The sequence below is a fragment of the Triturus cristatus genome, chromosome 3_2, assembly GCF_964204655.1.
Source record: "Triturus cristatus chromosome 3_2, aTriCri1.1, whole genome shotgun sequence".
Taxonomy (NCBI): Eukaryota; Metazoa; Chordata; class Amphibia; order Caudata; family Salamandridae; genus Triturus; species Triturus cristatus.
The window spans coordinates 153,633,748-153,661,386 of NC_140584.1; the positions used below are offsets into that span (position 1 = coordinate 153,633,748).

The 27,639-nt window shown below is 49.9% G+C and overlaps 1 protein-coding gene across 1 annotated transcript in view; it reads right to left on the reverse strand.

Annotated features, from left to right (window-relative positions):
- LOC146856926 (transient receptor potential cation channel subfamily V member 6-like) overlaps positions 1 to 27,639 on the reverse strand; it is a 288,989-nt gene that overhangs the window by 108,411 nt on the left and 152,939 nt on the right. The window contains exon 12 of the mRNA XM_085646781.1: positions 19,861 to 19,927. Coding sequence (XP_085502907.1) covers positions 19,861 to 19,927 — 67 coding nt within the window. The remainder of the gene's footprint in view (positions 1 to 19,860; positions 19,928 to 27,639) is intronic.

Sequence of the window (27,639 nt, forward strand, 5' to 3'; positions counted from 1 at the left end):
ACATGCAGATGGACACACACATCGCAACACATGCCACACGGAGACCAATGTGTGCACACACAGACACTGGTACTCACCACTAAGCAAAGAAGTCGCGTATGAGCCAAGTCCGGATGTCCTCTTGCGGAACCACATCCTCCACATCACTAGCCCCATTGCCAAGACCTTCGTCCTCCACGGGTGGATGGTCCTGATCATCTTTATCCAGGATGAGTGGCACAGCTTTCTCAACTGCCATGTTGTGCAGCATGCAGCAGACCATGAAGATTTTGCAGACCTTCGCCGGGGCAGATGGGAGGGCGCCGCCGGTCTTGTGGAGGCACCGGAATCGGCTCTTCAGGAGGCCAAATGTCCTCTCGATCACTCGCCTTGTCCGGCCATGGGCGGTGTTGTAGCGGAGCTGGGCCGGCGTGATGGGGTTGCGGAGAGGTGTGAGCAGCCATGGCATGTTGGGATAGCCAGCGTCCCCTACATGGGAAGCACATGGACATCGTTAGAACTGGTGAAGCGGTCCTGCTGGTAGGCTATGCAAAATACAGGACAGACAGACTGTACCCACCAACAACACATGCTCTTTCGTTTCGCAGCTGCATCATCATTTCAGGCATCCTGCTACGCCTCATGATGTAGGCATCGTGTGCTGATCCTGGAAAACGAGTACAGACATGTGAAATCACCATGTTGGACTGACACACCACAAGGGCATTGATGGAGTGGTAGTGCTTCCGATTGCGGTACGCTACCTCCCGTGCGTGTGGTGGTACCAAAGCTACATGTGTCCCATCTATGGACCCAATGACATGGGGCATCCCTCCCAGGGCATAGAATCCACGCTTGACCGCAGTCAACTGTTCAGGGGTTGGGAACTTGATGAAGTCATCCAGGTGAATCAACATGGCCTCTAAGAAATCATGCAGCACACGGCAGAACATGCTCTGGGACATGCCACCAACATGAGCTATGGTATATTGAAAGGTACCCGTGGCAAGAAAATGTAGGGCAGCCATTACCTTCAGCTGGGGTGTCAGTGCCGTAGGATACCTGTGCTGCAGTTGCAGGTGTGGTGCCAGCCTCGCCGTCAAATCCAGAATCAACGGTTGGGGGAAGCGGTAGCACCAGATACAGTCATTCTCCCGCATGTCAGCCAAGTCCGGAATTGGTCGGGGAAGAGGCGGCGCTCTGCAGTAATTAGGAAGTGACAAGGAAGAGTGAGTGCACTACAACAACAATTGATTTGTACTGAGCACATGTTAATCTGTCAATACACATATGCGACATATGGAGTCAGGTATGTGCCACATGCCCTGGACACGTATGGCTGCCAGGTGACACTCCTACCAAGACCCAGCTACACACGGAGATTGTGAACCTCCACATGCCATGGCATGGGATTAGCTGTGTCCCAGTGTAAGTGAACAGCCAGACGCAACACAGGAGTGACATACATCCACACATCAGCAGAAGTAGGATATCGATTGCAGAGACAGGTAGCGGAACACTAGAGCCACAAGTCACATGACATTACACTAGGACAGCCCACACACCTTGCCATGAAGGTGTACATGTAATGACTCACCACACATTCATAGAGAGGATGCAGACATGTCCTTGTTCCGCTACTCCATGTCCCATGCATACATACGTACCTCACATCCGATACCACATGTGGCCTGGTGTGCGGAACAGTGTGCCATGTCCATCTACACACAGACACATGTTGGTTGCTGCAACAGCTGATGCTTTTGAGGGAGCTCCAACATCAAGCTAATGGGAACCCCCACGCATACATGACATAGTCACATCGTGCACCGTGGGTAGTGACATGTCTGGTGTGGTAACCCCTGTAACGGGCATCAGGGGACACTTGCGTGTGTTGTTGACCGTGCCATGCCAGTGACGCTCATCCCAAGTGTGCAGTACGACATGCACACATGTCAAAGGAGTTAAGGGCATGCCTGGCACACATTGCACCGTCACACATAACATCTGTACACATCTCATCATACATCTGGTGCCTTCTCGACTCAGGAGTAATGTGCCACATCACAGCCTTTCACACCTGTGCCCCACACATGTAGTACTGCCCAGACAATGCCTTGATGTCCATCCATGGACAAGTATGTCAGCCCTATTCCTTCCTGTGTGCTGCGTGTCACCACTGTGATGTGTGAAAGGCACCGTACTTTCGCTAAGAGGGCCTGTGTATGTTCCCTATTACTATGGGAGTGCTGCCGTATGCGTACTCATAGTGATAGTGAGCGTACAGGCGTGTGTACGGTCCGTACCACTATGAGTACGCATACGTGAGAACACCCATAGTGATAGTGAGCGTACAGGCGTGTGTACGGTCCGTACCACTATGAGTACGCATACGCGAGAACACCCATAGTGATAGTGAGCGTACAGGCGTGTGTACGGTCCGTACCACTATGAGTACGCATACGTGACAAAACCCATAGTGATAGTGAGCGTACAGGCGTGTGTAAGGTCCGTACCACTATGAGTACGCATACGCGACAACACCCATAGTGATAGTGAGCGTACAGGCGTGTGTACGGTCCGTACCACTATGAGTACGCAGACGCGACAACACCCATAGTGATACGGACCGTACTCACGCCTGTACGCTCACTATCACTATGGGTGTTGTCGCGTATGCGTACTCATAGTGGTACGGACCGTACACACGCCTGTACGCTCACTATCACTATGGGTGTTCTCGCGTCTGCGTACTCATAGTGGTACGGACCGTACACACGCCTGTACGCTCACTATCACTATGGGTGTTGTCGCATATGCGTACTCATAGTGGTACGGACCGTACACACGCCTGTACGCTCACTATCACTATGAGTACGCATACACGAGAACACCCATAGTGAGACGGACCGTACACACGCCTGTACGCTCACTATCACTATGAGTACGCATACGCGAGAACACCCATAGTGAGACGGACCGTACACACGCCTGTACGCTCACTATCACTATGAGTACGCATACGCAAGAACACCCATAGTGAGACGGACCGTACACACGCATGTACGCTCACTGTCACTATGGGTGTTGTCGCGTATGCGTACTCATAGTGGTACGGACCGTACACACGCCTGTACGGGCCGATTATATGCATTTGGGGTGCCCTAGGGCCCCGGGACGCACCGTACCTGTGTGTGAAGCTCCAAATTACATAGGGGACACATGAGGGACAAGTATAAAGGCCTACATGCATGCTGGTTGTCATGGAGACCAAGTTTCAAGTTTGAATTTTTTTAAGCAGGTGCACAGCAGTAGTCAGTTTGAATGAATCTACTTTGTTGCAATGTGGTTCTGGAGTTGACATCATGCTGAAGAAAAAAACACAATAAGAACCTACTGACTGTGCTAGGTTTGAAGGGATTGGAGGAAACATAGGATGCAAATGTGAGTGACCAATCACTCTGTACTCCTGTGCATGAAACAGGCCAGCAAGGCAGATATAAGGCAGCCAGGTCCCATGAGGGAGCACTTGCCTGCACATCTTTGTATTCGACGACCCAGCTGCTGCTACTGATTCCCTGGAACCATGTCAAGGTCTGTGGAGAGGTCACAGCCTTTCACCCTGGAGGAGAACCTGGCTTTGCTGGATGTGATCCTCCCACAGTACCCCCTGCTGTATGGGCGACCAGGGTATCAGGTGAGTGCAGAGTCCACTAGCACAGACTGTGTCCCTTTTTTGTGAGTGTGACTTCTGCCATTGTGTCCAGGTGTGACACACATGCTATGTACTGTAGGGGGGGTCCCAGGGGGGGAATGCCTGATGTCTCCCAGCCAGAGCATGCTGTGGTGCATGTCTGCCGTCCTCACTTGCATTGTGTTTACTGTGACAATCACTGCATGGTGCATGCCACATTCTGCCTGTCTTGTCCTCCTGGGAATGTAGCCTCTACAGTCCTCATGTGATTATGTGGTCAGCCCAGTGTGACAGGTGACTGTACCCACAGATGTGTGTTAGTTCTGTGTACCTGTGCTGAGAGTGTCCACATGATGTGTTTGTACCCTGGACATCGGTGTGTGTGTAAGTCCCCTATCATGTGGGTCGGTGCACCCGGGCTGCATGAGGGATGGATATACCCTGCCCATCTGATGTGAGCAGGGAGCAGTGCTGTGTGTCTGACGTGCAGAGCCAGCCCCACACCTGTGAGTCCCCCCCCCCGTCTAGTGGCACATGTGCAGAGTGAGGTTTGTCGCTGCATTTGGCAATGGCAGGTGAATGTCCTGTGCCTGTGTGTGTCTGTGTACTCTGCTGCGGTAGCGTCAGTGGCCTGTGGCATGTGACTGCTTAGAGGTGCTGCACATTATCCTGGTGTAGCTTGTGATGCACAGTGTGAGCCTGGATCATTGATTGTGTAGTTGCCCTCATTCCACCTGTGTACTTTCAATGGCACGTACTGCTTTTGCCCTTCCCCAGAGGATCATGTCCCTATGACAAAGGTGCAATGCGTTGGATGCATACTATGCCTTGTTGTAAACAGCAAATTTGTTCTAATATGTCTCTCTGTGACATGTGCCTGGTGTATTGATGTAGTGTCACTTGTTCATCCTCACAGGTAGGCACCTCTGCCAAGAAGCAGATATGGCTGACCGCCGTCAGTGCCGTGAGGAGTGCGGATGGTCGCAAGCGGCGCCTGGCCCAGGTGAGGAAACGCTGGCAGGATATCCGGTGCTGGACACGGAGAATCGCACGGGTCCTGCTGGGGGACTCACCTGAGACCCAGAAGAACCGCGGGCGCCGCCGTCTGACCCACATCCACAAGCGTGTGCTGGCGGTGGTATTTCCAGACTTGGAGAGGCGCTTACAGGAGAAGCAGCAGCAGGAACGGGGTAGGTACATGTGTGTTTGTTGTGTGTCACCAGCATTTGTAAGTGCACAGTTGCATGGATACACTGCCAGGGTTTAAAGGTGCTGTGCAGATCCAGTTACCCACAGTATAGCTGTGCTCTCCTGCCTCCCTTCCCCTCCTTGCAATGTGTTCCCTGGTCTGTGTGTAGTCACTCCTTCACAAGGTAATGTAGGCTGGCGCTTTCTCCACGTGAACTATGCCTGTAGCATCATGTGTGGGGGTGGTGTGTAACAGGTTTTGGGACCTTGCCTGTGCCCTGTCCAGTTCATTACATGTGGGTTCCATGTCAATTGGCACTGATGCTGAGTCCAGACATGGGAGTTAGTCTCTCAAGTGTCATGCCTTACAGCGCGCATGTCCTATGTTGTGGCCTGTGACATGATGTGCATGAGTGTGCGATACGCATAGTGCAGGGATGGTGGCGTGTGTTGCAGTCATTCCCATTCAGGACCATGGAGTTGTGTGGCCACTACTGTCCCCTGGGGCATATTTTCCTAGGTGTCATGTGTGTCATCACAAAACGTGGACACTCTCAGTGTCTACAGCATAGGTTGTGCTCTGTGCCATTGTCCCCTGGCACCATGTATATTGACGTGAAATGTAGTACAAGTGTCCACTGTACAGCCTGACCTGATTTTCCTTGTTCATACTCACAGTGGCCAGTGCCTGTGTGTCTTGTTACAATCATCTGATGATGGCCATTTGTACATGATTATTTGGACAGGCGCACCTTGGGTATTTGGCGTCCAATCTTGCATTTATGCAGCCCCTGTGTATTTCACCCAGACTAAGAGATGTAAGTGCCACCTGTGTCTCAACAAATTGTCTCATGTAGGGGGTGGTTGGTGCGGCCCAAGCCTACATGTCGAAACCAGTATTCTCCTTGCTAGGTCTGGCCAGTGTGTGATGTTTGTCTGGACATACACTCAAGGTGCAGTGAGCCAGTCATGGTGGGCATGTTTTCAGTATTACCTATGCAGCATGTGCCTCAAGTTCATGGATATGGTCCCTCCTCATCCCTATTTTCGGCACCGCTGTGTGGTGCAGATGCAGTGCTGGATTGTCCCCAGGGCCTGGCTCCTATGTCAAACTCCATTTCATGTCATTTGCTATTGTGTCATGCTCTCCATGGATTTTCTGTGGCATGGTGGGTCAACCAACTGTGTGTTGCATGCCCTACATCTGTACCTTGTTTTGTAGATGTTACTGATCTTTCTTTGCAGGCTATGCACTGTAACCTATGTAGATTGGACTCATGTGACATATGTATACAGGTGTGTGATTAATTGCTGTCTCTTCACCTTGCCCACAGCATCGTCGGGGGACACGGAGGGAGACATGAGCACAGACGGAGCGGAGGGACCGAGCACCAGTGCCAGCGTTGACATCGTGGCTGGCACATTGAGTGGTACTGAGGCGGAGGAGAGTGAGGCCGAGGACCTGTCCACTGGCACGACAGAATATGAAGCTGACGGGTCCGAGGATGATCTCTCCTAGTGGTCGGAGGCTGCACCAGCAGCTGACAGCGGCACAACATTGCACCCCGCCCCCTCCATTGCCATCAGCCGCCTCCCACTTGCTCGTGTCCCTTCCCAGCGTGCCCGGTCACCACATGTCTCCTTCCTGCCAGGCACCGCACCCCCTGCCCCTGTCTCCACTGCTGCCGCCAATGCCGAGTCTGTGGACATCCAGCGGCAGTTGCAGGTTGGTCAGGCTGCGATCCTTAATGTCCTCCATGGCCACAGCCAAGTGCTGCACAACATGGAGGCATTCTTGGAGGGCATTTTTTCATCGCAGGCTGACCAACGCAACTTGCTGAGGTCCATTGACTCGACACTGACTGCAGCAGTGGGTCTCCTGCAGCGCTACGTCCAACCCCCTACCCCTGCCCCATCCACACTTCCCACTCCCATGCCTGTCCCACGTACACCCAGAAGTCAGCATGCACCCACCACAACAGACACAGGCACCACACCAGCAGGGAAGGTCATACGCACACCTCCTGGCACGCACACACAGGGTGAAGTAGGCACACCCACTGGGTCGGGGGGCAAACGTAAGTCATGCAGCCAGAGTGGGAGTCCGCATTCCACCAAATCCACTCCCTCCAAATCCCCTCCCCTCAGCTCTCCTGGCCACATATCCGGCAAGGACTCCTTCATGGCCGCTCTGTCCCTGAGCCCCACTGTGAAACCCCACAAGCGCTCACGGGAGTCCCCGGTCAGGGTGGTTGAGTCCCCCCCCCTGTCCACACCCTCCCCCAGTGGCGCTGCAACCCATCCCTCCGCCCCCCCCCCTCCTTGGGGCCTGTGGTTCCTTCGGGTGCAGGGGAGACGCTGGAGGACCTTGCTAAGGTGTGCAGCGACATCCTGGCCTCCGCCTTTGGCCCTGCCCCACCCCCTGTGGTGGAGTCCTCCATCCCTGCACCCACGACGCCTACCCTTCGCCCTCCTGTCCCTGCGGTGCTTGGTCCTTCCCCCCACATGATGCCCTCCCCGCTGTGGAAGACGAAGGAGTCTGACTGTGCAGGCAAGCTAGGGGACACGCGTCCCACTGTGTCCCCCATCCAGCTGTGACTCATGGACTGCCCTATGGGCTTTGTAAATATTGAACTTTATCCACACACACATTATTTGGAAATGCTGAATAAAGCCTTTTTTTTCCCTTAGAACACTACTGCTTTTGTGGTGTTGCTGTTGGTGGGGCTGCTACATGATTTTGGGTGGTGATCATGTGTTGGGTGTGTGGGAAATGTAGTAGTGTGCTGGTCATAGGGGGGACCCTGGTATCTGTGTGCCATCACAAGGTGTTAGCTAGGTTTCTCTGTTCATGTAAGCAGTTACTGCATGGTGAAATTGTCCCAAGGTGTATTCCTTCCTCTGTGTACCCTGACATCTTCCCTGCAGGGTGTTCCCAATATTTTGCGCTGAGCTGTGTCTACATTAGCTGGGTGTGTGACGGACCCCTTCAACTTTGGCCATGCATGCAGAGCGATGTCTCCACCTGCATCATTCGTGGCATCCTTGGTGATCACTGTACTTGTGTATGTAGTCTGTTGACATGACTTCATGTGGACATGTTCCCTTTTAGGCTGTATGCATGTGTGTACTCCCAGCCTCGCACACATGTGTTACATGTACTGCAGGGTCTTTGTGCACCTGACTGACAATTGTGGCAATTGGATCTGTGGGTACTCCACCCTTTCTTTTTCCATGGGCAATGCTGGGGGCCTCTGCACCCACCCCTCCTGTGTCAGGGCACTGCTGGGAGGACTCTGCACCCACCCCTCCTATGTCTGGGCACTGCTGGGAGGACTCTGCACCCACCCCTCCTGTCTCTGGGCACTGCTGGGAGGACTCTGCACCCACCCCTCCTGTGTCTGGGCACTGCTGGGAGTGATAGGCACCCACCCCTCCTGTCTCTGGGCACTGCTGGAAGGACTCTGCACCCACCCCTCCTATTTCACGATATGTACGCTTAGAACATACACGGGTGTGGGTTCGCTCCATGCATACGAGGTGGGGGTACGGTCCGTACGTACACTGTTGGCATGGGGGTACGCTCCATGCATACGCGGGTGAGGGTACGGGTCGTACATACACTGTTGGGGTGGGGGGTACGCTCCATACGTCCGCGGGTGAGGGTACGGGTCGTACTTACACTGTTGGGGTGGGGGTATGCTCCATACATACGCGGGTGAGGGTACGGGTCGTACTTACACTGTTGGGGTGGGGGTACGCTCCATACGTACGCGGGTGAGGGTACGGGTCGTACTTACACTGTTGGGGTGGGGGTACGCTCCATACGTACACGGGTGAGGGTACGGGTCGTACTTACACTGTTGGGGTGGGGGTACGCTCCATGCATACGTGGGTGGGGGTACGCGTCGTACATACACGGTTGGGGTGGGGGTACGCTCCATACGTCCGCGGGTGAGGGTACGGGTCGTACTTACACTATTGGGGTGGGGGTACGCTCCATACGTCCGCGGGTGAGGGTACGGGTCGTACTTACACTGTTGGGGTGGGGGTACGCTCCATACGTACGCGGCTGAAGGTACGGGTCGTACATACACTGTTGGGGTGGGGGTACGCTCCATACGTCCGCGGGTGAGGGTACGGGTCGTACTTACACTGTTGGGGTGGGGGTACGCTCCATATGTCCGCGGGTGAGGGTACGGGTCGTACTTACACTGTTGGGGTGGGGGTACGCTCTATACGTACGCGGGTGAGGGTACGGGTCGTACTTACACTGTTGCGGTTGGGGGTACGGTCCGTACATATGCGTCCCCATGCTATGTGATGCTTGTGCGGCCCGTACCCAGGCCTTTGCCACGTGGGTACAGCCGTCCCGCCATTGTTGGGATGACGTAGGTGTGGGCGTGGTACGACTCGTACCCACGCTCTTAAGGCGTGGGTACGGGACGTACCTGTATTGTTGTGTTGCCGGTTCGCGTCATCAAGCACTTCTGTTATGGCGGACGCTGGCTTTGCTGGACACGCCCCCACCCCCTCGTAGTGACCAGGGCCTGGGGGTCAGGTATGTCCAGGGCATGTGTGCTGTGTGACTTTGGTGGGGGTTTTGTGGCCTGCCCCTGGTCCTGCCCCCCCCTTTCCCCCCTCCCTTTGTTGTTCTGACCTTCTGCGGCATCTGCGTCCGAACCTGTAGAGGAGGTTGACTGCTATGAGGGCCGGGATGACACGTAGGTTCGGGTCCATGTCTGTCCGTCGCGTACAGGTACTCCTTGTTCGCGTCGTCCTGATTTCCCGGAAGTTTTTGGCTGCCGGAAAATATTCACCGTGCGGGATGACGTCGGTGCGAATCGTGATTCCTGGTTTGTGAATGGCAGGCTGCGTGCGTCCCGACGTCACGTCGGCGCTTTCCCGGATCACATTTGTATGTTTATTTTCGTCGGTCGGGGTTTTGTACAATTCGTACGGAAATGGTGTTTCTGTGGGAATCGTAATTCCATGTTTGTATATTTTTACGACCGGGTACGCGTCGGACGGAGAATATGCTCCGTCCGACGGTTCGTACCCGGTTTTTACCGGATCGTGATTGGCACCTTTGTATACACCTCTATGAGCCTCTGCAGTGTGTTGCCAGTCCATGCCAACAACACTGCATCATCTGCATAGAGGGGATGTTTAACAGAAGGGACATCAATGGTAGACCCAAACAGAGCCTCTTCCACTGCATTGGTATATATTGAGAATAAAAATGGGGCGAGTACATACCTCCATCTAACACCACAGATAATTCCCTAGGGGCTGATTACGATGGTGGGTGGACTTGGGCTGCCCACCATTGTAGCAGTGTTTAGGACCATCCGCCATGCATGCGGCGGTCCTGCCTACCCGATTAGGATGGGACCGCCACCGCTGCCATCAGATTTCACACCGTTAACATTGCAGCGGTGGCTACTGACAGCAGCACCGCCGCGATGTCAAAAAGAGCATGTTGTGCATTTCACTGCACTACGTGACAGGCACTTCACTGTGCCTGCCATATGGTGCAGTGAAATGCAGGGGGGTACCATGGGTACACCCTCAGTGCACCCACACCTCCCCCAACACAAGGGGGGCCCACAATGGGCCCTCAAAAACATTCCCCGCCAACCTTTCAATGGCGGTTCTACTGCCACGGAAATGCTGGCTTCGCCAGTATCATAATTCTGCGGACGGAGCCTGCTAGGCACCTCCACCATTGTAAGCATGCTGACCGCTCTGCCAGGCAATCGTAACAATTGCCTGTGACAGTTCCGTGGCGGACGGGCTTTGCCTCTGCCATGGTCGCAGTCTGGATCCCAATTCCATTGTAATATGGCGGTCGGAGAATCGCGGTCCGCTGGGCGGCGGACCTCACAGCCGGCACAGCGGTGGTAATCGTTCTGCCATCATAATCAGCTCCTAAGTGTCTTGTACATTCGCCCTCTCTCCCATAGAGGACACAGGCAGTAGCATAAGAATACATCTAACAAATGACTTTAATTATTGTTACCTGTATTCCCATGCCTTCCATAATTGCCCATAGCTTTGAGCGGACTGCACAATCAAAAGCGGCTGATAAATCCATGAAGGCCATTTAGCGATGGCCTTTCTTAGCCACCGTGTAGTTGGCAGTGAGCAGATTTAAATTAAGACACTGATCAATTGTCCCTTTTCCTTTCCTGAAACCATACTGGGTAGGGATTAATATATACCTATATTATGCGACAAATCTCCATCCTAGTCAGAAATAATTGACTCATTCATTTAGCTGTACTGTCTAGTAGTGATATGGGTCTATAATTTGTGGGCACACCCTTATCCCCCTTTTTAAAGATTGGAATTATGACCGTCTTTTTCCAGAGGGGGGGGCACCTGTTTGAACTATAAAGTTAAAGACATTAGTAAGTAAGGAGGCCCACAGCTCCTGGTTGTCTCAAAAAAAGTCAATTGGGACCCCATCAGAACAGGGTGATTTGATCTCCTACTCTGGTTCAGAGCACATCTCATTTCTTACAAACAAAACGGTGTAATATCATCATGAGGAATCACGGAGAAGTCAGATGGCGAGCAATTTTTCTCCCCTGATTTCCCAAAGACCTCCTCGAAGTGCGCCACCCATGCCTCCTTGGTGACATGGGATTCTAAAATGGTCTCTGTGTCAACTTTAAGGAGTGGGGTGTTAATTAAGCTCCAGAAAACCCTACTATTCTTTGATGCTGCTGCCTGTTGTAGTTTGTCCTAGGCCTCCGCCTTCAAATCCCTCATCCTAGTTGCTCTAGCTTCTTTATATGAGAGGCATGTTGATCTTACCAGATCAGCGTTTCTCGGTTTTGGTATTAGTTCCATGGGAGAAGTTTGCGTATAACTCCAGACCATTTCATATGTAATGGCTGCATGATCGCATTTCTCGGTTTGGAACTCAAAGCTGTATGAAGGTTTTTTAACGCCTTTACACAGGCATTATCAAACCAATGTGCATCCCTAGGGCCCTTTAGAGAGTTTGATCAGAGCAAATTGCATTGGATTTTATTCAAGATCTACTCAAAAGCTGTTGGTATTTCTGTACTAGTTGGGTTTGGGTCTAAACATATTAATATTTCCTGGTTCATTTTTGCAATAATTCTGCAAATAAAATTTGGGATGTCAATCTTTTCCCAATTCAAGACAATCCCATTCTTTCTGGCAATAGAGTGTATTGATATTAGTTCCATAGGAGAAGTTTGCCTACAATCCAAAACCATTTGATATGTAATGGCTGCATGATCGCTAAAGGCATAAAAATTGGTCTTGATATGGGAGAATTATGGTCTAATAGATTATGAGACCAAGATATAATCAATGGTCGAGTAATGAAACCGTGAGGAGAACGTGTAATCTAAATGATCCCTTTTGGGGTCAAATGAGTTGATTATCTCAAGGTTATTAAATATTTAGAATCAATTGAGTACATTTTATCATGCCTAAAATGAGGGATAGGATCCCCATGTCCATCGATCAGACCTCACACTTTGGAGTCAGTCCTATTACAACTATGGGCTTTAAATTCGCTCATCCATTCTAATGCAAGGCATTTGTGATGGATTTTCATGAGGTATTCAATATCCTTCCCCAATGATTCTGGTGCGGTTGCCATATTGCCTTCAAATGTATTATTATAAAAATTGATCACGATCTAATCCCGTCCTTTGTGGTCTTCACAGAAGAGAATATGATAGCAGGGTGGAACATTTAAAAATGTAGTTACCTTAACCCTGGCTGTATTGGCTATTAGGGTTACTATTCTCCCATTGGGTCGGCCAGCACTAGAAGTCACCGTATCTGTCTAAAAGGAGCAAGAATCATCTATAAAGATCTGATCATGTTTTGTGGAGACTAGGATAGGATAGCACAGTTCTTCACCAGAGCTAATCAGTCAAGGTTGCTTTTTTTCTGCCTCAATCCCACTATATTCCAGGAGATTATTTTTAGACTTTCTGCGTCTTCTCCCGCGGAACCAATTTCATTCTGTGAGGGGGCCATGCTATTATTTCCCCAGAAATTAATTTGCGGTTTAGGCAGTCAGTCAAAAGCTTCAAGATCTCCCACGGGGGCATATCTATTGATAACCGATATGGTGGACCCATTAGGTCAGCGTAAGGGTTGGAAAGGTAAAAGGGGTTAGCAGACTTGACACTAATCTGTACATTTGAAATAGGCCTCAAAGGTTTATAATAAAAGCCTAGTGGGAGTGCAAAAATCTGGGTGTCAGACAATGGAGTGTTAGGCAATACTCTCAATAAATCCTGTACCAGTTGCTGATTGTTAAAGTTTACAACTATGCAGTCCCCCCTATAGTTTTATGCGCATTCCCACCCACTTTACTCTTCTAGCCATAATAATATGGTTATATAACTTTGTTCTGCCCCTATAAAATTTGGTCAGCCAATGTAGGACCTTGTCCATGAATTGTTTTTTGGATTCCTGCTGAATAGATTTCAATTCAGGCGTATTAGCTAGAATAAAAACAAATGAGCATGCTGCCGGGGGCAAATCTAATTTCCCTCGTTTTTTTATCTCTGGGCCTCTTGGAAGTTCATAAGCCCTTGGTCATAATCAGCAGTGATCCTGCCACCTTCACATATGCTGTTCCTATTGGAGATGTTATATGCTCTTATTCTCCCCGTTTGGTGCCCCTCTTCTAACATGGTAAAATGAGTCTGTGGGGCCTGGTGGACTATTGGAATTCTCTTGGTGTGCCCACAACCATAAAGTATTGCCTTTGGGTATTAGAGGGGCCATCCAGACTCTCATTCTGAATTATTAGTAGTGTTTCCTGTGGTAACAAGGTTGGAGCAATAAGATGAACCGAGCGCCCAGATGATAGATGGGGTTGGGCATGTCTGTCCTCATGGCCCCTCCCTCGCTGAGCTCCGATTTCTCTGTTGGAGAGCAAGATTAAACTCTCCTCTATTTTGGCCAATCTGCTTAAAACCAGTTGTAGGAGTAATGAGAATATCTGTTCCAGTTTTTGGCACGTTATCACCTAAAAGTAGTAGATATATTCTGGGGACAGTGTCCGCATGTTTATCCAGGTGTTTGTCCAAATGGGTGATTTTGCTGCTGGATTTCGACGGCTTGGTTTTTGCAGAGTTTTTTGCCCTTCCCCTATTCCTTTTGCCCGGGGGTTCCACTATAGGAGTAACATCAGCTTCAGAGGCCTTTAAGCTATCAAACATGTAGATAATGCTTGGCACAATGTTATGACTTAGCGGGTCTACTGAGGTACCCGCTCCATATAAGTCAGGAATAATTCTTACCTCTTCCAACAAGAGGCGACGCACATCCACTGCTCTCGTCAGGAAGGAGTCCAATGTATTGATGATTTCTCCTCCTGGTTCGGAGGCTTTAGCTTTTCGCTTACCCATCTCTAAAGTGAAGGTACGCTAGAGACAAGATTCCAGAAATCAGGGGGGTGGCCCAGCCTCTTCCGGGCGATGATGGAAATGGACGGGCCAGCCCTTCACCACAAGCGTCCTGCCCCAGGTTAGATGGGATTTGAAGTCCCCAACCGTGCAAGAGTAGATAGGGCACGGCTTCTTCCCCTTTTTGAGCAGAAACACAGACTCAACAAATGGTGGTGGCAACACATGCCGTGGGCTGGCGTTGCACTTTTATATGCGTTAACAGGCCCAAGGGTAGATGGGATTTGCAGTCTCCAGCAGTGCACGAGTAGATAGGGCATGGCTTGTCCCCCTCTTCCTGCAGTTAGAAAGACTCCAAAAGTGTCGGACGGCAACCCAAAAGCCTCTGCCAGCATGGGTAGGGGTGTAAGGTATGCGTTGAATAATGTGGGACTCAGTGCCGATCCCTGAGGGACAGCCAATTCACGAATAGGGGATGCTCATGGAGGATCCACACTTCTTGACTTCTCTTGTTTAGAAATGAGGATAGCCATTTCAGGGTTAAGCCATTGATTCCAATAGCTCAAAGGTGGGCCAGTAGTCTTTCATGAGGGAAGTTCAATGGGATTCATTAGGGGAATCGACAAATCAGATAGGTTTCCATTAAGGGGTCTAACAGGAGTGCATCGTTGCACCAACTCTTTTCTTCATATCTAAATAATGTGGTCTTCTATCTTGTGAATGGCCAAAATGATGCCCCCTTTCTGGTCGGTCATAAGATCCCCCTTTTACTTTTCGCAGATATTATACCTTATTGATGTCGAAGACTCCTAGCGGCCTGCAACAACTGGTGGATAGGTTTAAAACTTGCTGGTGATGAACTATTCCAAAACAAAGTTCATGACCATCAGCCCACACAACTCGCTTAGGGGTTGATAATGCTCAAGGGGAAACTGTTGTAGAAGGTCACTGAGTTTGATTACGTGGAATCCAACAAACTAGATCCATGTCATGGTCGCTCCAGACAAAAGACTATTCTGAACCTTACACAACAATATGACCCTAGTCTAAGACTCTATGAGTCCTCTTGAGCCAGGCTCATCTCAGGTATTGTATGGGGCAGAAGTATGAGGTAATGCGAGCTGGCTCTCTTGGGTGGTTGAGAACACATTTCTAAGAACACTAACAAGCCTTGCTAAAAACACTCCATTAATATCCCAATGCCGGGATCTGAGTATTGATTCAATGATTCACAATGTTCAGCTAAGACCTTTATTATACTGCCAGAAGTTGAAAAGCACTCCGGCTCTGGAGGACTATTATAAAGCTCTTCAGGAAGTGACCTCCATGGACAAATCTGGCAAGATCAAGTGGGTAAGCTATATTAAAGGTTCTCTAACCCAGCTTGGACTTGGAGATTTTTGGTCTATCCCCCAAGCCACGAAAAATCGAGCTGGGCTACCCTTAAAGGTGCCTTCTGGGATTCTCTGCATGTCAAAGAATTGAAGAATGTGACATTGGGGTCCCTTAATTCTTTTTTTTCTTCAGATTTTAAAACAGACGCTGCATGCAAACCTTTTTTACACTACATCCACCCAACTGCTGCAAGGCAACTGTATCTCCAATTTCAACATGGCACCTTGCCTCTTTTGTTCTTACTAGCCACATGGAATCCCCAAGCTAGTACTTGCATCACATGCTCGCCATGCCAGCAGGCACAGGATTCCTTGGTTTATTTTATTTTCTTCTGCCCCTGCTATGCTTGCCCTAGAAAAGCTTAGATTATTCTTATTTGCAAACATCTTGGGTTCAGATAACCCCAGGTAGCCCTTAGGCTTCTCCGCACAAAGTCTTTGCAGCCTATTATCAGTACAGTCTCTGAATATCTACTATGGACCTGGGACATTAGAAGTAGAACACTGGACTGAGCCCCTTTTTTTTGGACATGCCTTGAACCTTGAACGAACCCCTCTTGTCAGTAGAAATGTTTTTCAGATCCTCTTGTTCCAGGATCATTATGCTTATAATTGCATATTATTTGTTTGAACATGTATCAATGTTTTTTGCTAAATGTTATGGTATTTTGTATACATATTTTAACCATTGTTACTCTCTGGCCTTGCTTTATTATTTGCTTCATCTTTTTATTAGATAGCCTTTTGCAATTACTGACACATGTTTAAACTCTAGAATACTATTAATTTACTTTTGCTGGTTGTCTGTGGCTTGTACACACAATTGTCTTTTAAACACATGAGTCTTTGCATTACTCTTCGAACCCTGCCAATTATAGGCTTATAGCCCTGCTCGACATCGAAGCAAAGCTTTATGCCCGCCTACTCTTAAGGAACTGAGAGGTTTGGGTGGACAAGAACGGTATCCCCTTACCCTTTCAAACTGATTTCAGGGCAAATAGCTCCACCATGTACAACATCTTAGCGCTCCCTTACCTCTCAAAGCAAGCGGTATCGAGTAAAAAGCTGCCTGTGTTTTGCTGCTTCATAGACTACTCCACGGCCTTCGACAGAGTTACTCTAGGACGGTTATGGGCAAAACTTGAATCTTGGGGGATCCCAGAAACCCTGTTAAAAGCAATAAAAGCCCTCTATAAGGGGACATGGGTCCGGGTCAAACTAAGTCCAACAACTGCAACCCCATGAATCAAAACTAGCACCGGGCTAAAGCAGGGATGTGTTTTGGCCCCACTACTATTTAACTTGTACACAGCAGACCTGGGACTAGCCTTGAAAGACGCAAGCCTAGTACCATCGAGATTGGGCAAGATGACCCAGGGAACCCTCCAGTGTGCGGACGATATAGTGGTCATGGACCTCACCAGGGTGGGGCCCCAAAGAGCAGTGAAAAGTTTAGCAGTGTACAACCAGGAAAACTGCCTGCAGATCAATGAGAGCAAGACAAAGATAGTAATCTTTGGCAAATGCCCTCACAAAAAACAAGCAACATGGTCTTTGGGTGAGCACCGAATTAGGGATGCTACATCCTACAACTACTTGGGGGTATGGGTGACAGAGAGGGCCACAGCAGCCAAACGAATGTATGACGTTACAACGCAAACATTTACAACGCATGCCTTTACAACACAGTCTTTACCTCGCATCATGCTTTACAATGCATCATTTTACATCGCATGCCATTACAACAAATTTTTTAAAACTATATTTACAACGCATTCCATTACATCGTATTATAACTTTACAATGCATACCATTACAGCGCATACCATTACATTGCATTTAAGGTAAGTGTTGGATAGTGTGGGGGTAAAAATCACTATTCAAACTCCAGGGGGTTCAACAGTAGGGTAAGTGTTGGATAGTGTAGGGGTAAAAATTACTATTCTAACTCCAGGGGGTGCAACACTAGGGTAAGTGTTGGTTTGTGTAGGGGTACTATACGTTGTAATGACATGTGATGTAATGCCTGCGTTGTAGTGACATGCGTTGTAATGTCATGCGTTGTAGTGACATGCAATGTAATTGCTGTGTTGTAGTGACATGTGTTGTAAAGGATGTTCTGATGTAATGACTGCGTTGAAAATGTAAGGTGATTTAATGACTGCGTTGTAAAGGTTGTTTCCCCAGCCAAACACATAAAGGAGTTAACACAGAGAACTAACAAAATAGTTCTGTCACTCAGACGTCTAAGCTATAGCCTAGCAAGTCCATCTATAGAGCCCGTGCTGACTGCACTTAGGGCACACCTAATTCCAGCAATCACCTACGGTCACTTAGCCTTCCCAGGTGCACTTGAGAAAGTCATCAATGCAGCCCAGATAAAAGCTTACAGGACCGTGCTACTAGCACCCAGACAAGAAAGGAAACCAGGGTAAGGCTGGAAATAGGACTAAACAGAACGGACTTGGCACTACTGAGGGACTTAATGAACTATTACATCAGAGTACTGAGAGCCCCTGAAAACAATCTTAAATACTCTCTAAACCCGAGGGTTCCCTTTGGCACTCTAAGTTGGATCAAGCAATAGATCAACTGAAACTCGAGGCAGAGAGCATGCCCCTTCATGAAATTCCTTACTCTGCCTGGGCTAAAGCTGTGAAGCACCAAGTCCAAACCATCTCGTTTGAACTGGATTGATCCTCACTCCGGTACAACTCCCTCACACTGGCATTGGACAATTCATATACTCCTGGGAAAGTTCCACCATACATGCGAAACCCACTCTCAGCCCAAACAACAAAGAAAATCCTGAACTTGCGCCTCACTGCCCTCAAGATCTCAGATTTCAACCCAAAATGGGCACGAAAAGACAACATTGTCTCCTGCCGGATATGCAATTACCATAGGGAATCCTGGTTACATCTTCTATGCTGCTGCCCCAAGCTGGCTACCGATCACCATCGTTTGCTGCACCCAGCCCTAAGAGACAAGGGCCTCAGAAATTGCAATGAGGCCTCGGAATGGTGCTTTTCAGAAACCACAACTTGTTTACTTGCCAGAGTTGAATATCAGGTAGCTCCTGGGGGAAGGTGGTTTGGAGTGGGGTTATGTTCATGTGTTTTATACTGTTAAGATTTTAAGTAATTGCACAGTTAATAAAGAATACTTTATTACTGTGTGCTGTATTGTCAAGCGTAAAGATATTGTCCTCTGGCATGGTGAATGCAGATTTAGGTGTTCCATCACAAAGTATTTTGTACTTTTTTCTGCATCCTAGTGCCATAGTTTGTAATTCAACTATGATCTTACAATGGATTCTAAATCTATTCATGATCTATGAGGCTTTAAATGTTCTTATGTATTTTATTGGTTCTAAAAAGCTGAATAAAGTATTATCAAATGTATTAAAAAGGCAGGTTTGGGCCTGGCAATAGGTTTAGCTTGCCAGGCTGACATGGCATTTTAAACTGCACACATAGGGTCAGCAATGGCAGGCCTGAGAAATGTTTAAAGGGCTACTGAAGTGGGTGGAACAATCAATGCTGTGGCCCAATAGTAGCATTTAATTTGCAGGCCCTGGCCATAGGTAGTGCACATTACTAGGGGGTTAACAATAAATTAAATATGCCAATTTTGGGTAAGCCAATTTTACCATGTTTTAGGGAAAGAGCACAAGCACTTTTGCACTGGTTTGCAGTGGTAAAGTGCACAGAAACCTAAGGCCAGCAAAAACGAAGTCAGCAAAAACAGGAAGTCTGAAGGCAAAAAGTCAGGGGAAACCACACCAAGAAAGCCAGGTCTAACACTCGGTAAGACAGACATACACTTGAGACTGGACAACCTCAATGCAGGTAAACAACACTGAAGAAATATGAACCTGACTACATAATTAAGCATTTCGGAAGTTCTGAAGTTCTCAAGTTCATTTTTGCCCAGAAATATGTTAACTGGAAGTGATAACTTAGACTGTGGAACAATTAACCAGTAAGCAACAGAAGAAATCATATTTACCTATAAACGATGAAACTACATTCTGATTATCTTTACAAATGCACAGGATGTAACATACTACATGTTGCACATATAGACTAAAACTATGAAAGTCACCTGCCACTTTAAGATTCAATAGAAAACATATTGGGTCAAGGCACATTACAAGTAGCGACATTAAGGTCTCCCCTTAATAACTTACCTGAAGAGAACCCCAGAATGACCACCGCCATGAGCCAGCAGAATTTCAGAAGGTCGCCAAAAATCATCTAGAAAGGAAAGGGAGTGGTGTTAAAAGTAAACAGAGCACAGCAATCCCAAGAGGTAACTGGTGCTAGTCTGTGATTGAAATAGCATGGTAATGCGGGTTTAGGTTAAAATGTCTGCTCTCTCTTGGTAGGGTAATCAGGCGTCCCAGGTTTGCCCAGAAAGTCCCGGGTTTTAACGAGCTGTCCCTGTAGATTTCTGCAATTTTGGCTCATGTCCCGGTTTTTAGATGGGTTCGACGAAGACCAGTGTTAGGCACTTATTGGATGTTCAAAAGTTGTGCTAGTTAGCACCTGTTATAGGTAAGCAATTTAATTAACAGGTATGATGCTGGTTTTAAAAATTAAATTAAATTTCATTTTACTTATTTTCTTAGTGCTTCTTCTGTGTTGTCATTCTGAGCAGCACCATTGATGTAAAATGTTAGTCCTTCTTTCGTTTTTGCAAAATGTCCCCGTTTTTGTTTCTGGAGATCTGGTCACCCTATCTCTTGGTAGCAACACCACTCTCCAGCATCATTTCACTAGCAGATGCATATGATTCGTAGACTGTTAACTATGTGAGTATGCAGTTCTTTATTACATAAGTTACTTAAAACAATAGCAAGCTCGATATACTACAAAACAGTGCTTCAAACTGAAATAAACAAACCATTAAAATTCATAACAGTTTAAGTGTTAACTGTCAGAAGCTACAGAAGTGCACGGACCTTACAGGGAACAGTGGCCTCAATCCTGGTTCACATGACTAGGTGCTGCTTGCACTTGGTCTTTGTGTATTGCTCCCAGACAGTAAGACAAAGTAGAATAGCAGCTGGAAGTATGCGCCATCAATGACTTGATGAGGAGGAGGAGGTTTTATCTACCACTTCCACCTGGAGAACAACAACGACCGCAACACCAGCACCCTGCTCGACAACCTCGCCAATCTTGGACTCAAGCAGCTGGTGTCCACCCCCACCCACCTCGCCGGACACACACTCGACGCAGTCTTCTCATCCAGCACAGACATCAACTTCAGCCACGCCACAGAGCTTCAATGGACGGACCACAGCTGCGTCCACTTCACCTTCAATAGAACGACGACCCACCACCACCAGCAACAGGCTGCCCGCAGAAGCTGGAACAAGATCACAGCCGACCAGCTAGCCACCTCCCTGAGCCAGCACCCTCCTGCCAGCTCAGCGAACCCCAGCCAGGCCGCCGACAACCTCACGAAGTGGATCAGCAACTGCGCGGACGAACTCGCCCCGCTGAGCACCCCGCCCAGCAGACCCGGCAGCAAGAAAGCCCCATGGTTCACCGACGAACTCAAGAGCTCCAAGAAGAACTGCCGAGCCCTCGAGAAAGTCTGGAGAAGGGAACCAACACCGGACAACAGGACCACCTTCAAGCATGCCACCCGGAAGCACCATCAGATGATCCGCGCCGCCAAGAGAACTGCATTCAAGGACCGGCTGGACAACAACGCACACAACTGCAAGGAACTCTTCAACATCGTGAAAGAGCTTTCCAACCCCAGCGCAGGAAGCAACGACATCACCCCATCGCAAGACCTCTGCAACTCCCTCGCCTCATACTTCCACAACAAGATCACGGACATACACAACAGCTTCACCAACCAACCAACGCACACCACGACCGAACAACCACCCCCCACCTCCACCCTCCACGCCTGGACTCCAATCAGCACCGAAGACACCATCCGCACGATGAACTCCATCCACTCCGGATCGCCGACCGACCCCTGCCCTCACCACATCTTCAACAAGGCCGACGCTGTCATCGCACCCCACCTGCGAGACATCATCAACACATCCTTCAACACCGCCACCTTCCCTGAGAGCTGGAAGCACGCCGAACTCAGCGCTCTACTCAAGAAACCCACAGCGGACCCCACCGAACTCAAGAATTACCGCCCCATCTCGCTCCTCCCGTTTCCAGCCAAAGTCATCGAGAAGACCGTCAACAAGCAGCTGGCCGCCTTCCTTGAGACGAATGGATCCCTCGACCCCTCACAGTCTGGCTTCCGAGCCAACCACAGCACCGAGACCGCCCTCATCGCCGCCACCGATGACATCCGAGCCCTGATGGACAACGGAGAAACAGCGGCCCTCATCCTCCTAGACCTCTCCGCGGCATTCGACACTGTCTGCCACCGCACCCTAGTACAGCACCTCAGCAACGTCGGAATCCAGGAGAAGGCACTGGAATGGATCGTCTCCTTCCTCGACGGAAGAACACAGAGAGTCCGCCTACCACCGTACAAGTCAGAGGCCACCGAAGTCATCTGTGGCGTCCCGCAAGGATCCTCGCTGAGCCCCACCCTCTTCAACGTCTACATGAGCCCCCTCGCGGCCATCGCATGCCAACACAACCTCAGCATAATCTCCTACGCCGACGACACCCAGCTGATCCTCTCCCTGACCAACGACCCCGCCGCCGCCAGAGCCAACCTGCACGAAGGGATGAAAGAGGTAGCAGAGTGGATGACGACCAGCCGCCTGAAACTGAACTCAGACAAGATGGAGGTCCTCATCCTGGGCTCTTCACCATCCGCCTGGGACGACTCCTGGTGGCCTCCCGCCCTGGGCACCGCACCCAAACCGACAGACCACGCACGCAACCTAGGCTTCATCCTGGACTCCTCCCTCTCCATGACCAGGCAAGTCAACAACGTCTCCTCGGCGTGCTTCAACATCCTACGCATGCTACGGAAGATCTTCTGGTGGATCCCCACCGAGACCAGGAAGACCGTCACCCAGGCCCTCGTCACTAGTCGACTGGACTACGGCAACGCCCTCTACGCCGGTACCACCGCCAAGCTCCAGAAGAGACTCCAGCGGATCCAGAACGCCTCAGCCAGACTCATCCTCGACATCCCACGAACCAGCCACATCTCCGGACATCTGAGAGACCTACACTGGCTCCCCGTCAACAAAAGAATCACCTTCCGCCTCCTCACCCACGCACACAAAGCCCTACACGACCAAGGCCCGAGCTACCTCAACAACCGAATCAACTTCTACGCTCCCAAACGCCACCTCCGATCAGCCAACCACGCCCTCGCCGCCGTCCCCCGCATACGAAGAGCGACCACAGGAGGAAGGTCCTTCTCCTACCTGGCCGCCAAGACCTGGAACCTCCTCCCAACCAACCTGCGCCTGACCCAAGACCACCTCTCCTTCAGGAAGAAGCTGAAGACCTGGCTGTTCGAGCAGTAGCGGCACCCCCCTCCCCCCAGCGCCTTGAGACCCTACGGGTAAGTAGTGCGCTCTATAAATGTCTTTGATTGATTGATTGATTGATTGACCCTTGCACACCACAAAGGCTCTGCCAGCATACTCACAAAGGGTATTAACACTAGTCTTGTCACCCCACAAAAGCTGAGGCAAGGGCAGGGAGGCAGGAAATTCCAAACACCTATCAGGTTGGAAACTTTCAGAACCTTCTACCACTTCAAAGTGGGCATCAGATTTAAATAAAAGACCCTCAGACCCAACTCTTCAGTACACCTCTGGATCTGTGGAAGCCTCAGAAGGGCTGCTGTGCTTTTCTGCAAGTAGGACTACTATTCTGTTTTCCTGCTGCCTGAGTAGGACATATTGGACCTACATTTCGATCCCAGGACCACCAGAGTGACTCCAAGGGCTAGTTGTCTGGCCTCCTGGTCAGACCCTGTTGGAAGTGGGGGTCCTAGTCTCTCACCGCAGCCACCAAATGCAGGAGGCGGGAGTCCCTGTCCCACACCGCTGTTGCTAGGTGCGAGGTCCTGACCCCTCGTTTCAACGTTAGGCTAAGTAAGGACACCATCTGAGATAGCCCTGCTCACCCCCTTAATAGCTTGGCACGAGCAGCCAGGTTTATCTCCAGAGCACAAGTGTACAGTATGTGCAACCACACTCACAGCAACCCACTGATGTCACCACAAATAGACTCCACACGAGTTTCTATAAAACAAGCATAATCTTTATGTAAAAAGATATACGATATGACCACACGATACAAAACCAACATATAAGAATGGGTAATATTCCTTCCAGTGGATTGGTAGGTTCTAATCCCATGTGCTATATGCATATGCTACATGCAGGTACTCTTCCTTTGGTGTAACGCCCAACGCGGGTGACTCCTTGGACACCGGCGGGGCCACACATGCAGCGGCCATGCTTTCTGGTGCTGCATGTGCCCGGTCCGCCAGGCTGTCGATGTTGAGATACCGCGCTGGGGTTTCTGCTCTAATGGCATTACTTTGACCTTACCTGTCTTGTGCTCTCTGATGTGATTTGTGCAGTTCGGCTTTATACTGTTGGGAAACACTGTGATGCCTCAGAGACAGTTCTGACACATGTCCTCTTTGTTTTCTGTTGTCTTCTCTCCTAGGTGGTGTTCAGGAGCCGTCACAACTATTTAGTTTGTAGCCACACTGCAGGGTACACAGTTCTTTGGCCCGCCTTGACACCTTCAGAGGGTATTTACCCTTTCACCTTTTATGTGCACATCACCTCACTTTGTTTTATTTCGGTCCTGAAGAAGCGCCATGGATCCTTTTTAACATTTTAGTTAACTGGGCACATTGAGCCTATTGGAGTAACACACAACCTACAAGTTTATACTCTGTCAAGGGTACCGCCACAATAAACAATTTTTCTTGGTAACCCTTAGACAGTTTTAACTTACGTTGCACGCACTACATCACCCTCCAATAGGACCCACCCCACACACCTGCATGCATCAAATGGCTGTTCTCTAAATAGATCTCTACCAAAGTGACCCTTAGAGGGAACCGTAGGGCATTGTAGTGCTCACCCGACGAGGAGCAAACACCCGACGATGAAGCATGACATCCTTCGGGGTGTGTGAGGACAACAAGAGGCAAGACTTGTTCTTCCCCCTCACGAGTGGGTCCTAATACCTAGGAGACTCTACACCTTCCTTTCCCCCTTTTTTCTTCCTTTCTCTTCCTCGTAGTGAGTGGGTAACATGTTGTACCCCTCTGCCGGAACAGTGTCCCGTTTTTGATTAAAAGTTTCACGTTAGGAGCACAGGCACTAGACCACAACTGGCTCTTGGTCCCCCCCCCCCCCCTTTGTATTGATACAAGTTCTATTCCCAACCACTGCTTCTAACCAACAGGTAAGTCTTACTTCTAACCAAAAGGTTAGGCAGGTCGTATTGCTCGAATCACACACGTTGCAAAAGAAAAGAAATACTGCAATGCGTAACGATATACCCTGTGCTATGCATTAGAGAAACAATGCCATCCGTAGCGCCACAATCATGTACTTTGCAACAGAAGGAATAATGCAATGAGTATCACTATCGGCATGCCCTGTGCAAGGAAGAAACAAAGCAATGCGTCACGCTACAATCATGTAGTTGTGCAATGGAAAAACAAAGCAATGCGTCACGTAAAAATCCTGGACTGTGCGATGAAGAAATAATGCAATGCGCCTGGGGACAATCATGTACTCTGCAAGGGAAAAATAATGCAGTGCGTAGCACACTCAACACGTAGTTCATCAGTCTCAATTAGAGTCAGGCGTCATACGACAGTTCGATAGTTAGTTAGAAGCAGTAATGCAAAGTGTAATACAACAGTTTAGGTGCTCCGTTAACAGTTGCCCTAATCATGGATCAATGATGACACAAAAGTATTGCTTCTTACTTCGGCCCCAGCACTCCCCGACCTTGGGTCAGCATGGGCCTAGATCCGAGCCAAAGCAACAGGCTTACGCAGCTGACAGAAGCGGGAGGCCGAGAGAGTGTCTCTCTGGTTCTGCACCCCACCCCAGGTGGTGATCAACGTTACCTGGGGGAGGCGCGACCCTACTCTCCTCTCCTTCTTTAGCGACTTCGGCCTTGACCCAGAACTCTGTCAAATGGGCACGGCGAGTTCGGGCTGGCGGCTCAGCTCTTACAGGGCCGCCGGTCCGGGCTGCTCCTGCTTCACTTGGGGGCCCGATGTCCTGGCCCTCCTTCCGGCGGTTCCCAGTACACACCGTCGAGACCCGCCCTTAACACTGTGGAGACCTACTTCGATTTCGGTGCACACACCACCCAGGCACTCCTCACCAGCCCCTGGGGTTGCACTGCGACACACACTCTGCGCGTCCAAGACTCGCCTCTTCTCTGGTGCACACAGTGACCCGGTGCTCTTCACCAACGCCTCAGCTTGCACCTCAACATGCACCCTGCGTGTCCGAGCCTCACCTCTTTTCCCGGTGCACACTATGACCAGGCGCTCTTCACCAGCGCCTCAGCTTGCACCTCGACATGCACCCTGCGTGTCCGAGACTCGCTTCCTCTCCCGGTGCACACAACGACCAGGCGCTTCTCACCAATGCCCTGGCTTGCACCACGACACAACCATGCGTGTCCGAGTCTCCTCTCTTCTTCCGCTGCACACAATGACCAGGCGCTCCTCACCAACGCCCTGGCTTGTACTACAACACGCTCCTTGCACATCCGAGTTTCACTTCCACGCTCCCGGTGCACACAACAACCAGGCGCTCCTCACCAACACCCTGGCTGCACACCGACACGCTCCTTGCACGTCTGCGACTCAGTTTACTCCTTTGTGCCCACGATCACAAGGCACGACTTCTGAGGGTCTCAAGCTGCAAAAGCACACGCTCACCCATATGCTCCTGTGTTTCAAAACAGGGAGCCAGCTTACCTCGGGCCCTTGGGGTTCACACAGCACAAAGCACAGTCCTGTTCAAGAAGGGGGGGGGGGAAACACCCACTGCAATGTCCCTTCAGTCTCTTCCTTAGTAAAAGCTACAAACTGCAGGCCAGCCCCAGATCACGAAGCAAGGGTCAGTCCTATCCAGCAGTCTCTTCAGAAACTCCTTGCTTGGCAGAGGTTCTTCTTGATCACGAAAGAGGCCAAAGCCTTTGCAGACTCGACCTGTCCATTTCACAATTCAAAACTACATCAAATTCTAGGGGCTTCAGTTCTCTTAGTTATACCCATTCATGTCTTTGAAGTTCTTGGTGCTCAGGGGTCCCTGACCCCTCCCTAAATCAGTTCTGGGTGTCTCCCTCCCAGTGTCACCTTTCTCCCTTTGATACTGGGGGTCTCGATACTTAATCAATCAGCTGGAGATGGGTCAATTGGTTTATAGCACCAGCCCAGGCCTTTTCACCTCCCGGGCTTCTCCTCCCCCTACTCTCAAGATGCAGGGCAGCCTGGTGCCATCTCAACCTCTCCCTGGGTCAAGACCTGTCCCAGCTCCTCTCACCTCACAGATCCAGACGGTCAATCCACATTCACCAGAGACACACAGAAGTGCTTACAGCACAAAACTCAGCCACTTTCTAAAACAGTGGTTTATGAACACACAGTGCCAAAACCACTTTCACAGAAAGATGTGTTATGACACTGTGAGTTCATACATACTAAACTTCACCTCTCCATTATAAACCTACAGGAAACAAGGCTACCAAAACACAATACCCAACCTCCCCCATTCTATCCTATGGGCAGAATGGCCTTTCACCAGTGAAAAACGAAATGGAGTGTTTTTCACTGGCTGGACATAACACACACCTCAGTAAATGTCCTGCCTTTTACCTACACTGCACCCTGCCCAGGGGTCCTGAGTCCTACCACAGGGGTGCCCCATGTGTATGCAAAAGGGAAAGTAAGGCCTGACAAGTGGTTGTATTTGTCAGGACAACATGCTAACTTAGCACTCTGCATGCAGGCC